Source organism: Saxophila tyrrhenica (assembly GCF_035928015.1).
Source record: "Saxophila tyrrhenica strain CCFEE 5935 chromosome Unknown scaffold_4, whole genome shotgun sequence".
In the NCBI taxonomy this organism is placed as follows: Eukaryota; Fungi; Ascomycota; class Dothideomycetes; order Mycosphaerellales; family Extremaceae; genus Saxophila; species Saxophila tyrrhenica.
In genome coordinates this window covers 968508-982451 of record NW_027041736.1, presented here as the reverse complement: position 1 = coordinate 982451, position 13944 = coordinate 968508, and the positions used below count along the sequence as shown (strand labels likewise).

General features: G+C 54.4%; 7 protein-coding genes across 7 annotated transcripts; 5 read left to right on the top strand and 2 right to left on the bottom strand.

Moving 5' to 3' along the window:
• Positions 1–155: 155 nt before the first annotated feature.
• Positions 156–1948, top strand: MCA1 (Ca(2+)-dependent cysteine protease; the record flags this gene model as incomplete). Its single annotated transcript, XM_064800303.1, has 5 exons — positions 156–271; positions 321–514; positions 566–1034; positions 1084–1491; positions 1759–1948. 5 exons carry the CDS (start codon positions 156–158, stop codon positions 1946–1948), a joined length of 1377 nt encoding a protein of 458 aa, XP_064661642.1.
• A 769-nt stretch (positions 1949–2717) lies between these two features.
• LTR77_003045 (uncharacterized protein) lies at positions 2718–4641 on the top strand (the record flags this gene model as incomplete). The annotated part of the gene is made up of 5 exons (XM_064800302.1): positions 2718–3031; positions 3087–3288; positions 3361–3987; positions 4045–4244; positions 4296–4641. 5 exons carry the CDS (start codon positions 2718–2720, stop codon positions 4639–4641), a joined length of 1689 nt encoding a protein of 562 aa, XP_064661641.1.
• Positions 4642–5024: 383 nt separating this feature from the next.
• On the top strand, positions 5025–5349 carry LTR77_003044 (uncharacterized protein; the record flags this gene model as incomplete). The annotated part of the gene is made up of 2 exons (XM_064800301.1): positions 5025–5172; positions 5228–5349. The coding sequence occupies 2 exons, from the start codon at positions 5025–5027 to the stop codon at positions 5347–5349; spliced, it is 270 nt and encodes an 89-aa protein (XP_064661640.1).
• A 537-nt stretch (positions 5350–5886) lies between these two features.
• Positions 5887–7169, top strand: LTR77_003043 (uncharacterized protein; the record flags this gene model as incomplete). Its single annotated transcript, XM_064800300.1, has 7 exons — positions 5887–5980; positions 6034–6082; positions 6145–6210; positions 6266–6417; positions 6475–6652; positions 6733–6965; positions 7027–7169. 7 exons carry the CDS (start codon positions 5887–5889, stop codon positions 7167–7169), a joined length of 915 nt encoding a protein of 304 aa, XP_064661639.1.
• Positions 7170–7261: 92 nt separating this feature from the next.
• On the bottom strand, positions 7262–10434 carry CWH43 (the record flags this gene model as incomplete). Its single annotated transcript, XM_064800299.1, has 6 exons — positions 7262–7417; positions 7479–9344; positions 9394–9517; positions 9614–9740; positions 9793–10339; positions 10396–10434. 6 exons carry the CDS (start codon positions 10432–10434, stop codon positions 7262–7264), a joined length of 2859 nt encoding a protein of 952 aa, XP_064661638.1.
• A 238-nt stretch (positions 10435–10672) lies between these two features.
• UTP6 (U3 snoRNP protein) lies at positions 10673–11998 on the top strand (the record flags this gene model as incomplete). Its single annotated transcript, XM_064800298.1, has 1 exon — positions 10673–11998. The coding sequence occupies one exon, from the start codon at positions 10673–10675 to the stop codon at positions 11996–11998; it is 1326 nt and encodes a 441-aa protein (XP_064661637.1).
• An 81-nt stretch (positions 11999–12079) lies between these two features.
• Positions 12080–13509, bottom strand: LTR77_003040 (uncharacterized protein; the record flags this gene model as incomplete). Its single annotated transcript, XM_064800297.1, has 3 exons — positions 12080–12772; positions 12826–13283; positions 13344–13509. The coding sequence occupies 3 exons, from the start codon at positions 13507–13509 to the stop codon at positions 12080–12082; spliced, it is 1317 nt and encodes a 438-aa protein (XP_064661636.1).
• Between the last annotated feature and the right edge of the window lie 435 nt (positions 13510–13944).

The window sequence follows — 13944 nt, the reverse complement described above, 5'->3', positions numbered from 1 at the left end:
CTTTGTCATACCCACCCGCGCTAGACACGAGGCGGCCTTTTGACATCACGCCAACGCGTTTGACTGTGCAAAGATAAATACTCGAACATCCTCCCCGTCGGGCGCATAACGAATACTGCTATAGCATTTTACTTCAACCCCTACCAACACCTGAGATGGCGTTTCCGGGTCAGAACTACCACAACACCCACAGCTACCAACAAGGCTATCCTCCGCCTGCTCCAGCATACGGGAACTATCCCCCCCCTCAACAGTACCCTCCCCAAGGACCGTGAGTAAGCCCAGCAGCGCTATACGTTTGACCCCACTGACCGGCGCAGTCCATACAGCACTCCTTCGCCGCAACCACCTTACAACGGCTACGGCGGACCTCCACCTCAGCCCTACGGAAATGGCTACCAAGCAACACCTCCTCCGCAACCTCAATATGGTTATGGACCTCCGCCGAATGCGTACAATCAAGGGCCGCCCCCTCCTCAGCCATACCAGAACTACCAACAACCACCGCCGCAAGGTAAGGCCCGCAGTAAGACGTGTTAGTGATGAACGCTCACATTTTGTGCAGCATACGGACGACCGGCTCCTCCTCCGTCACAGCAACAAGGCTTCGGCCACGGCGCACCGAGCAACTACACATTCCAATACTCCAACTGCACTGGTCGAAGAAAGGCTCTTCTGATAGGTATCAACTACTTCGGGCAGAGGGGCCAGCTACGAGGCTGCATCAACGACGTCAAGAACATGTCATCATACTTGAACGGGCACTTCGGCTACAAGCGAGAAGACATGGTCATCCTCACGGACGACCAGCAGAACCAGATGAGCCAGCCTACAAAAGCAAATATACTCAGAGCCATGCACTGGTTGGTGAAAGACGCACGGTCCAACGACTCGCTGTTCTTCCACTACTCTGGACACGGCGGGCAGACCAAAGATCTGGACGGCGATGAGGAGGACGGCTACGACGAGGTCATTTACCCTGTTGACTTCCGACAGGCTGGTCATATAGTAGATGACGAGATGCACCGTATTATGTGAGTGCTGCTGGTCCTCAAATGTGATGTTGAAACTAATCAGGCGCAGGGTCTCACCGCTTCAGCCAGGAGTCCGTCTTACAGCCATCTTCGACTCCTGTCACTCTGGTTCAGCACTCGATCTGCCCTACATCTACTCGACACAGGGCGTACTCAAGGAGCCGAACCTTGCCAAGGAGGCAGGGCAAGGCTTACTGGGCATTGTTTCGTCATACGCGCGCGGCGATCTCGGCGGTATGGCGTCCACGGCAATGGGCCTCTTCAAGAAGGCGACAACTGGCGACGATACCTACAAGCGCAACTTGCGGACGAAGACGAGCCCGGCGGATGTGGTTATGTGGAGTGGAAGCAAAGACTCGCAGACATCGTATGTTGACCCTGCTTTCCCTGATGAGCCCGACTTTGCCTTTCCCGAGCCTGCTGTCGTGACGATGGAGGACTTCGCCGTCCCCTTTCAGTGCGCTTGTACGCCGTACAAAGACATGCATGGCAACATCTTGATTTGACCTGCTGCTTTGCTTGTGTTCTCAGCGCGGCGTTGGTGGCGTTTGCAGCGTTCAAGCGATTGTATCTGATACCGTTCTTCCACGTTCCCTTCGCCTTGGTCAACCCTAGTGGGATGACCTTGGCGTCGGGACGACGAGTTGCGTTGGAACGATCGCTGCACAGCATCCTGTTGCTCTAAAACTCGCGAGAAAAGATACTGACCATTCTTCTGATACAGGCAAGACGCAAACATCGCCGGCCAGGCTACCGGAGCCATGTCCTGGGCCTTCGTGACCGCGCTCAAGAAGAACCCGCAACAGAGCTATGTTCAGCTGCTCAACAGCATTCGCGAAGAACTCGAGGCCAAGTACTCGCAGAAGCCGCAGCTGAGCTGTAGCCATCCTCTTGGTACGTACCTTTTCCATTGATTGACGACCAATTGTCACTGACCGTCGAGCAGATACCAATATATTGTATGTTATGTAAATGTGGTTTGGAAAAAGGACAATGAATGAAAGTTGGGCATGGGTTGGCAGATTGGGTACAGTACTGGCTTGCTGTGGGAATGACCAGGCCGGGAAGGTTGACGTGCTTGGATGAGATGCATGAAATGGAGGGTCGTTCTGGCGTTCATGGGTGTTTCGCCCCTCCGGTCTATCCTGTGGTGAGGCGAGCGTTCCAGCTTCTTCAAATTTCAGGATGACGTGAATTTGAATTGAGTCTTGGCGGACGAAAGTTAGTTTCAACTTCACTCAAGCCGACCGTTTGCTCTCCTTCCACTCCCTCTTGACAACCGTGTACAAGTCCACACAGCAGAGTTCCACGATTTCGTCTTTCATAAGGTGATGATGGAGAAACAGCCTTTGCATAACAACGGTCCGACGCTGCACTCCGCCTGCCGTTCCCCGCCTTTCGTCGCCTTCCGAAGCGACGTGGCGTGGCTGGCGGTGCACAGATCGTCCGGCGCTGTCCGCGGACTTCATGACGACGACCTGCTTGTGCGAAGCGATGCGAGCTGCCTATTCCGTTCAATATCAAAGGCAGACCGAGGCACTTTTGCGTTGGCTAAGCATTTACCAGCGTATGTCCAACGCATAGTAGGTAACTGGAGTCTTCACCGCGTGCTTCAAACTTTCCTACCTCTTCCTACCATCATCATCTCTTCTCGTTCTTCTCCCTGAGCGAGACGGTCGAATCATGGCTTCCTTCATCTCCAAAGCAGCGCTACTAACAGTAGCGTGGACGAAGCTCCTTCAGCCAGTCTTCGCAGCACCGTCGAAGAGCTCTCTCCCCATCGTCGACCTAGGCTATGAGCGCCATCAAGCGGCCTACCAGAACTCCACAGGCAACTACTACAGCTTCTCAAACATCCGTTACGCGGCGCCTCCAGTCGGGGACCTACGGTTCAGAGCTCCTCAGCCTCCCAAGCGGAATCGAGGTGAGGTGCAGACGGGTGAACAGGACCGAATCTGTCCTCAAGCTCAGCCCGCTTGGGGCCTGATTAGTGGGCAGTATGATATAGATGTGGTAATCTGAATGGATGTGTAATGAGCTGATTGATCGTAGATTCATCCCGGAGTATCTCGCAGGACAGACCGAGTTCAACTCGTCTTCGTTCAACACCAGCACTGGCTCCGGCGGGCTGCCACAGGTTGACTCTAGGACAACCGAGGACTGTCTCTTCCTGGATGTTGTCGTGCCGAAGGGGATATTCGACAATGTCGGAAAGGGTTCCGGGGCGCCAGTTCTTGTGTGGATCTACGGAGGCGTAAGTATCCTAGCGTCTGTTACCATTTCGGGTTGGCAAAGATGCGTGCTGATTCTTCTGCTTAACGCTCAGGGCTACACTGCAGGTGAAAAGTCCGGTGGCGCGGATCCCGCTGGGCTCATCCGTAGAAGCACCAACAAGGCGGCGACTGGCGTAATTTACGTGAGCATGAACTACCGCTTGGGGGCCTTCGGATGGCTGTCTGGACCATCTCTACAAGCCGACGGCACCGCGAACGCTGGTCTGCACGATCAGCGATTTGCACTTGAGTGGATCCAGAAGAACATCAAGAAGTTCGGTGGAGATCCCTCTCGAGTGACCGTCTTTGGCGAAAGCGCTGGCGGCGGTTCCATCATGCATCAGATGACTGCCTACGGAGGCAGGAAGCCCGTGCCGTTCAACCAGGTCGTACCTCAGTCGCCTGGATTCCTGCCAATCGTGTCGAACCAGCAGCAAGAACAAACGCTGAATGACTTCCTCGCTCTGGCGAATGTCTCGACCATCGCGGAGGCCAGGAAGCTGTCGTTCACGCAGCTCCTAATTGCGAACACAATCCAGGTCGGTTTGGCTGATTATGGTGGATTTGTCTACGGACCTACAGTGGACGGCGACTTCGTTCCGGCAACACCGGGAGAGCTCTTCTTGCATGGCGAATACGCCAAAAACTTGAAGGTCATGGTGGGTCACAACGCAAATGAAGTAAGTCGATGAAGCATTCATACACGTTCCATTTTCAGTAGCTGACGAAGAATGTAGGGACTTTTGTTCACCTCACCTTTCATCCAAAACAACACCGCGTTCAGGCAATACCTTCTCAGGTCCCTGCCTACCCTCCGAGCGTGGCCTTCTGTGACGAAGTACATCACGAAGACACTCTACCCGCCTGTGTTCGACGGCAGCCAGGCACAAGGATATACCGATCAGATCGGACGTGCGTCGGCTGTCGCCGCTGAGCTGTAAGTTGGCATAAAATCTACTCACACGATATCAGCAGCTAACGTATCAAGCTCATTTACCTGCAACACCTTCTACCTCGACAAGGCGTACAACAATCAGACGTATTCCTACTTCTTTACCGTTCCTCCGGCACTTCACGGCCAGGATATTGCCTACACGTACTACAACGGACCCGACCCCGAGAACGTGCAGAACCCGCAGATTGCCATTGCGCTGCAGGAATACATCACGAGCTTCGCTATGGATGGCAATCCCAACGAGCGTGGCGTGCCGCACTTCCCGATGTACGGGGACGATGCAACGGTTCAGGTGTTGAATGCTACGGGTATCTCGCAGTTGATGGATCCGACCGCTAATTACCGTTGCAATTGGTGGCAGAAGGCGTTGTATGCGTAGTAAACGTAATAGTAGCTAGTATACGACTGTACATAACCAAGTCTGTTAGATGTCTTCGAGGACATCGTCGGGATCTGATGCTTAAGACCATCTTTGCTTATGCAATTAGTAGAGCAAAGTGACCACATCTCGTCGCAAAGACGGAAGAATAATTGACAAACGCTCTTCAGCCATTGAGTTCATTGTTGGATGGCGTGCATGTGGCAGAAACAGGAGGAGCTTGAGTATATGTAAACGTGACGTCAGGTCCTCTAGCTGCTTCTGCCGGCCATCTTTGAAACTCCTCTTTTGTTCCTTCAACATCACCGACAACAGTCAACAATACCTTTGCAACACCACGTCAACCTACCAGTAACAAAACTACATCTACCAATACCATCACAATGTTCCGTCAAGCCGCAGTCCGCAACGTCCGCCTCTTCAGCACCACTCAAGCCTTCCGCAAGGGCCCAATCGAGGCCGCAAAGGATGCCGCAAAGACGGTAGACAGGACCGTGTCGGACGCCGCTGTCAAGGGCATTGAGAAGGGCGGTACGTGACTACTCTTGCTTTCACCATACTATCGCAACCGCTGACATCGCACCAGAGCAAGCTGCACAATCCGCCAAGGAAGCCGCCGGCGTCGGCAAGGACAAGGCGAAGGAAACTGCCGGCGAGGCAGGACAGAAGGCGCAAGAGGCTAAGGACGAGGCGGCGAAGAAGATGTAGAAGTTGCGGCCGTGAACATGAAATAGCAGAACAACACCTACGGAAGAGGAGAGATGGTGGAAGTGGCGGTGTGAGGGAGAGATATGCGTGGGCGTTCACGAGCATCTTCGATCTTTGCATGAGGCGCTCTGTAACTCTACGAGCTTGTCAAGATACGGCGTCCTAATGTCAAAACAATCCTATACTCGTGCTGTCGCTATCTCACGCTGCCTCGCAATGTCCCTTGGCCAAGGCCACCCAGGCGCACCAAGATCAACTTCTACATGCTGATATAGCTGTCCAAGGAGCTTGACAACAGTGAGCGTGACATGGTGTCAGACCTGTCGAGGTCGAAACATCTGGTAGCTTTTGTCGAGCCGCCGGCAAGATGAGTATAGGCAATGCCCCGCTTGAAAGCTTCCCAGTCGCATTTGAAGCTCACTCTGTGGAGGAATGTCCGAGGTTATGAATACTTGGAGCGCGAACGATGAGCAAGATGGATGGAACCAACGTCGGATATGTCTAGTCGTCAATCGTTCTTGATTGCTTGCCAGCAGTATGTCGGATGAATTCAATGCTAGCAATGCTGTGAAGCCTTCAGCTGGCTACGATGTCAACCAGCTCAAGGGAAAGAGTGTTGTGATCACAGGCGGTATGTAGATTATAAGTCTCTCGAGTAGGTAACGATGACTGACGACCGCGAAGGCGGAAGTGGTTTGGGTGAGGAGTTCGCAAAACGTTTTGCTAAAGCCGGGTTCGTCAACGAATTCGATGAGATCTGTCCCGTCAGTCGACAGCGATCTAATGTCTCGACAGAGCATTTGTAACCATTGGCGACGTATCCGAAGAGCGTGGCAAGAGAGTCGTCTCTGAGATTGGCGAGTTTGTGTCACCACTCGAACCTACGTTGACGCTCATCGTTGACCCTGTCGCCCAGAGATAAAGCAGCCTTCGCCCAATGCGACGTCCTCACCTGGTCCGACCAAGTCCGCCTCTTCAAGACAGCCATCTCCCGCTCCCCATCCAAGTACGTCGACGTCGTCGTAGCCAATGCGGGCATCAGCGGCCAAGATCAGGTCTGGAAAGATGGTCAGTGCCATCGTCTCCAACATCACAAGCCTGCAACGCATCATTGACACGCCGTAGATGCCCCCGACGCGGACTCCGACCCCATCGAACCCGACCTCTCCATCCTCCGCACCAACCTCATCGGCGTGACATACACCGCCAAACTCGCCGTGCACTACCTCTCCCGCAACCCGCCCGACCACGATCGATGTCTGATCATGACAGCCTCAGTCGCCGGATACCTGGACCAGCCTGGGTGAGTCACCTCCATTCCCGGGAGCATCATCAGCCAGATCTTGGCCTCCTCTCTCCATCGACTCAGCTAATTCCTGCCAGATCTCCACAGTACAACGCCTCCAAATGGGGCGTGCGCGGCATAATGCGCTCGCTCCGACGCACGATGCCCACGCAGTCGATGCGGGTGAACATCATCGCGCCTTGGTTCACGAAGACAAACATCATCGCGGATGACGTGATCGATCGTCTCGAATCGAAGGGCATAGATTTCGCGACGAAGGGGGATGCGGCGAGTGCGGTGTTGCATTTTGCGAGTGAGCGGTCGATCAATGGTAGGTCGCTGACATCTGTCCCCACTGAATCATGGCGCAGAGGGGCTGACGGTGAGGTTAGGTCGAGCATGCGCGATCGTACCTCGAAACGTCGCGCCAGAGGGGTATATGGACTTAGGAAAGGACGACAACAGTGTAGATGACATTGTGACTGGGTGGCAGAACCTAGCTATGAAGGTTAGTCATCGCATTGGCACAAGGTAAAGGAGAAGACGGTTTTTGGATGTGGGTATCAGTAGCTTCTCCGTTCTATGAGTATCTTACACAACCAAGCTCTATTAGAAGTCGAATGCGCGCTATAAGAAGTACTTCGGCTCGTCGAACACATGATAACGATGATCACGCACGCCCTTGCCCTTGAAGAGCTCCGGGAAGCGCAGGCCTGCCGGCACTTCTTCCTCCGACAACAGTCTGTTGCCGTTCTCAGGCTCGCCGACGACGAATTTGCCGATCTGCAAACGATTGGTTAGCATTGCTATTCTCGCGAACATGGAGCGTTGTGAGACGACTCACCTGCAGCTCAGTATCCGTAATCGACCCGCGACTAACCCTCGCGTATCCTGACCTCCGCAAGCCCTTGTAGAGAATATACTCGCACCATCGATCATCGTCACTCGGATCAATGTCCAGCATGCCACTCTGGTCGCTGACGTAGGTATTGTAGTTCCCTTTGCCAGGGTCGATGACCAGGTAGGACAGCAGGATTGAAGGCCGAGGCGAGCTGCCCATCAGCTTCGACAGGTACTCAGACTGCTGCCGACGGTCTTCGGGATCCTCTTCTTGGCCAGAATGAAAGACGAAGACGTCGATCAGCTCACCGTAGGCGTCAATCGTGGCGTGGATCGCTGGTGCCAGCTCGCCAACTGGGCTGGGCAGGAGGTGATGCGTTGAGTTGACGATTGGGAATTTGGAGAGCAGCGCCGCGCCCCATGTGTGCTTGTTGGGTCCTGGGCCATAGTCGACCCACATACCGAGCTCTTCGGCCAAGTATTGCGTGGTGTCTCTGTTGCCCATGATGATGCGCTGCAGATCGCTTTCGAGCAGACCAACGACATCAAGCTCCGTCTCGCGGATTAAGCTCTCCATCCGCCGTTCGGAGCTCCACATGTCGTTGTCGATGCTGAAGTGAATGGTCCAGATGCCTGCGGTGATGACCTTATCGTCTTTGTGGTAGGGCTCGTAGTTGTACGACGGGAAACGAAGGTAGGCGACACTTGCGCTCAGCAGCTGGAGGAAGAGCAAGATGTAGATGTAGTAGCTCCTCTGCCTGCGCGCAGCTGGGTTCGCTGCGGGACGGAAAGACTCTTGCTTTGCAGGTGCTCCACCGTTTTGCAAAGCAGAGAAGACACCGCAACCGATCAGTAGCATCATCGAAGTCATGACCCAGTCGGTGTGTTCTCTCACCAGCGGACCCCCGGGCACGAAGGCGTATGCCACAACCCAGACGTGGAAGAGAACCATGATATTGTAGGTGAAGAAGCCGACGAAGAAGGTTCGACCAGGCGCAAATTTAACGGCATTCGAGATGATGGTTGGCGTGACAGCCATCATGTATACTGTCAAAGTAAGGGCGCCGTAGTAGCCAAACCAGTGGTGAGATAAAGTCAGTATCGCAGCGCCAATCGATCCAATGCCGAAAGCTGTCCAGCCGCGAGCGAGGTTTGGGTAGAACAAGCCGAAGGCAAGACCGACGGCCATAGCAGCGATGGTCCAGGCGCCGTGAGGCACAGCCATGGGACCTCGTATCGGGTAGCCATCCCAGACCCACAGGATCATGGTGCTGGAATCCGACAGCAGAGAGTGAAGGCCGAAGATGATCCCACCCACGCCAGATCCGGCAAGTATGGAAGGTCCCTTAGGTTTCTCGCTGGGTTGGCGACTCCCGCTGTCACTGCTGCTTCCCTGCCATGCTTTGGCTACTGCCAAGATGAACACAAGGATACCAGTCTTGTTCCAACCTCCATTGTTCTCGTTCATGATGGGCCATACCGGGTTGTTGGTCTGGAAGGCAAATTTGGCAATACTGCTTGCGATAAGTCCAATAGTCCAGGCAGAGATCTTGGCCTCCAGCTTCGCCGGGTTGTTCCTCGCGCCGGACCATGCCGCCGTCCAGGCGAGACAGCTTTGCCACACGCCGAAGCTGACAGCTCCGAGTCGGCTCTCCGGCGATTGAAGAAGATATGCGAACAGTCCCACAACAGAGGTTGCATATAACACCGGCAAGTTGCCAACAATCAAGCCTCGCAGCTGTCTGATCCCGAGCAGCAAAGGAGAGACGGTGGAGAGGATTGCGACTTCGTAGCCCGAAATGCCCATGTGCCAGAGTGGGAAGTACCATACCACCACTCCAAGAGAGGTCAGCACGCTCCAGAATACGAACTGTAGATCCGTTAGCATGGTGGCGAAAGAATACTTAGATCCAACTCACCCCAAGATACACATCAGCCGCAGCATCGAGCATTTCTGACCAGACGAAACGAGCATTGAAGACCTGGCCAACTGCCCGATTCTTCTCCTTCTCAAGGACGGCATCGGCCACTCTTTGGTTGTCCCTGTTACCAGCCCTCGTCAGCTCACTCCCGCAACGCAAGTACAGTATAAGAGCGGCCGCATCGTACCAAGCTTATTTGGGAAGCCACTGCACGTACCCTCTGGCTAGACCTTTTACATCTTTGACCACGATCTCGAAGCTGCTGAAGTCCATTACCGTGACGGTGTCGAAGCCAACGTCGAGGAGGACAAGGGACCATTCAAAGAAGGCGTAAATCGTGTAGGCTGGTTTTCGGTCAGCTTGCTTGTCTCGAGTCGAGCTTCAAAGGTGACAGACCTCCGGGCACACGATGCACTTTGTGCTGGATGAAGAAGTAGACCAGTGGGACCAACGTTCCGAAGAAGGCGGAGGCTAGGTACTTGCGGTACTTAATGGCCTCCGGGTTTGGCGGACTCAGCATGGTGCAACCAATGGTCCAAGGCAATGTTGCGACCAGATAACTAATCATGAATATGTCATGCCAATCGTGATCATCCGTGCTCGTGATGTATGTCCATCCGCCGCACGTCAACGTCCTGAAGACACCCACCCCTGCCACAAACTTGGACAGACTGCTGTCCTTCCGATTGGACATGCAGTACCACAGAAAGACGAGCATGAATCGGGGGCCCGAGCATATTGCAATGAAGATCTGGAAGACCGAGCGTTCGGGGTATTTATCGCCTATCGTTGCGCTGACGGATGGGAACCATTCGACAGGGTATCCGTAGTGCTCGTTCTGCACAATCTTGGTATAGTGTAGCCACACGCCCACAATGAGGGCACCGAGGAAGGCAGCGTATGCTGAGAGGGTGTGAGCCCATGCGATCCAATGGCCGGGAATCTGCGCGTTGTATCAGCCTTGTGTCGTTGTATTGCTGGACTGATGGTTGCGCTTACGACAGCGACCACATCGCCATCTCGGTGTTTGGGAGGCATTGCTGCTGGCGTCTGCGCCAAAGGGGAGGGGGATAAAGTAAGTCGAGGTGAGATACAGCAGAGCCTCGAACTTCGAGAACACGAAACACGCGACTCTCGGGACTGCCCCTGCCGAGTGCCGTGGGAGCTAATGACTAGCGCGCATGTGCGGACCGCCGCTGGTATCTCCGAATATCAATCTCTAAACTCCAGTTCGGAAATTCTTCCTCCAGACATCTCCAACACATTGCACAGCACAATGCCGGGCGCCAGCGACAAGGCGCGCTTCTACCTCGAGCAGTATGTCCCGGAGCTCCAGGAGTACGAGCGCAAAGAAATCTTCACCGCGGAAGAGATCAAGGCCATCGCAGCAAAGCGCAGCGACTTCGAGCACACCATCAACGCCCGCGGCTCGAAGCCTAGCGATTATAGCAAGTATGCGACATACGAGATGACTTTGGACAAACTATGCAAGAAGCGTTGCAAGAGATTAGGTGTGAAAAGTACGACGTTCAGCGGGCAAAGGACGGTCTTCTTCATTCTGGACCGTGGGACGAAGAAGTTTCGTGGTGATATGGGACTCTGGATGCAGTATATCCAATTCTGTCAACGGGAGAAAGCGAACAAGAAACTCTCGAAGGTGTTCACGAGCGTGATGAGGCTGAAGCCGAGGGAATGGAGTCTGTGGGTGCTGGCAGCGAGGCACTATGCCGAAGCACTAGGAGACATGAATACTGCGCGCTCGTACATGCAGAGAGGGCTGAGGTTTTGCAAGGATGAGCGAAAGTTATGGCTCGAGTACATGAAGCTGGAGATGGCGTATCTGGCAAAACTTGCGGCACGGAAGAGGATCCTGGGACTGGATGAAGAGATGAAGGACGCCAATGCTGAGCAACCGGAGGAAGATGACAACATGATGGCATTGACAACCGTGAATGCAGAAGACATCGATGCGGATGCACAGAAGGGTATTGAGGAGGTCGACGACGATGCTCTGAAGAGGTTGGCCGCCGCACCTGCCTTGAACGGCGCCATTCCAGTTGCGATCTTCGACGCTGCTATGAAGCAGTTCAGCAATGACCCCGCCTTTGCTGAGGACGAATTCGACCTTTGCGCCACCTTCGACAAGGTACCTTCTACCAGAACTATCCTCCAGCACATCCTCCATCACCTGCAGAAGCATGCCTCGCAGTCCGCCGAAACTGTCATTTGTGAAGCGAAGATGCCACTTTGCGGCATTTCGGTGGACTCGGAAGAGTTCCCTGCTGCGCTCGGATATGGCCTGTCAACGATCAAGAGTGGGCAAGCTCAGATCAGCCCACCGGTTCTCCCCAAATTGGCCGGGGGAGCGGTGGCCATGCTCATGCCTTACCTGCGGGTGCGAGATGAGGTTGACGAAGAAGTTGTGACAGTCTTGGAGGCGAGTGTTAAGCGGTACCTTAAGATGCTAGCCCAAGCAGGCAATGAGAGTCTGCGGTCCAGGAAGGATCCGGTCGTGGCATTGACTGACAAGCTACGAACCAAAGGACTGGAAGCAGACGCAAAATTGGTCGAGACGTACGCAAGCACGCTGCAGGCGCGATGACGGCATGATCGAGGCTGCTCTGTCGCATACGCGGATTGCTCTCAGAGACACATATAGTATTGCGATCGGCGTGCTCGCTATCTACAATAACTTCAACAATCGCCCCACACAAGCCGTCCCTCCAAGAGTCGCAAAGACACCCGAGAACAGGATCAGCACGCCATAGTCCGTTCCATACGCAAAGCTCGCACGGGAGCTCCACCCTCCCTCCAGCAGAGCCTCGCTAAGGGGACCAGTGATCACAGCTCCAATACCTCGACCAGCGCACATTAACGACAGCACAAGTCCGGCCTCCGTGCGCTCATTTCCACTCTGTTTCTCCATCGCCGGGGCATAACGCGACCATGTCGAGCTAAACCCACCGCCAAACAGTCCAAAAGTCAGAGCGAACATGTAGAACATCGCTTGTGACGATGTCAGGCCCCAGAAGACGAAGATGGCCACCACCTGACCCAGCGTTGTTATCGACAGCGCCACGGAGACGTGGAATCTGTCCACCAGCCAGCCTACCATTGGTGCACCGAAGCAGTTGGCGAGGTTGATCACCGCTAGGCCAAGCGGTCCGGCGAATTTGGGCAGACCGATTTCTGCTGCGAAGGAGGGTAGCCAGAGGGGCGGGAGGAAGAACGACAGAGATTGAAAGACCACGCCAGCTAGAAAGATCCAGAAAGGCGGGTGTTTCATGAAGCCGAAGTTCACGGGGCGGAGAGCGTTGGAGCTTGTGATGGGAAGACGTGGTTTGACCCAGAAAAGGCAGGGCGTGATGCCAACGACCTAGGACCAGATCAGCTCAGCCTCGGTCGATAGAATTTACGGTTCAGACTCACCAACACGACGGCCCAGACCCTTAAAGCAACCCGAAACCCATACGAATCCAACAACCACTGCAGCAAAAACGGCACCACCACCCCCGCCGATCCGGTGCCAGCCCACATAACACCATAAGCCGTGCCCTTCCTCGCAACAAACCATTCGTCGACATAAACCATCGCCGGATAATACAACGTCATCCCTCCAATTGCATACATCACACCCTGCGTCGCCAGCAACCCGCTCACACTATTGCAGAAAGAAGCCGCCACCATAGCTGTAATGGCAATGACCGCACCGGCGTACATCCCAAGCCGTCGAAGTCTCGGCCAGCGCTGCATCAAGAGCGCGAGGAGGGGCGTACTGAGGTACATGATGCCGGTTTGCGAGGTGCCGATTGCTGCAATGCTGGAGGAGGCGGAGGCGAAGTTGGCGGTGTAGTGGGTCTGGAAGACGCCGTAACTGAAGGGCATGCCTGTCGCTTGTGTCAATGGCCATGCTGTGCAGCGGGAGTGGATGTGAGTGTGCTACCCACCCCAGACGAGCGCTTCGAGGATGAAGCAGCTGCATAGGAAGAGCCAGGCGTCTTTTCCACCGTCGGGTCTAGGGAGGGAGTGTTGGCCTTGATCTAGTTCCGTCCAGTCGGTGGTCTCGTTGGGACGGTCCACGAGTTCATGGGCTTCGATGATGGCCTGTTCCATGGTAATGCAATATTCGAGAGATACAGTACGTCAAAGGATCATTGATATGCAGCGCTCTCCTTCCTCAATCCCAAAACGAGCTGTGGCGACTTATATGTTCAACTTTGCAAACTACTCACGTCTCTCACGAACCTCAAATATCCCTTGTACGGTGAGTAGTCGTCGGGAACCATTTTTGTTGCCGGCAGGGTAAAATTCCCGTGTTCGGATTTCTGTCATCACAGGCGTCGTTGGACGACAGCGAAGACCCACGCCTCGTCTCCAAAAAGGTAATCCTTCCCTGGCTGCCGGTGTCCGGATATCATTCTGTCGGAATTTGTCAGAAAATCTGCTTTGCTGCCATGCCGAAGTCGCGCAGTCACATATAGATAAATGACAAGGCATGATGTTGCTCTCCCAAGAGTTGGACAGTTTGAAGTCCATACTGTACTCGCT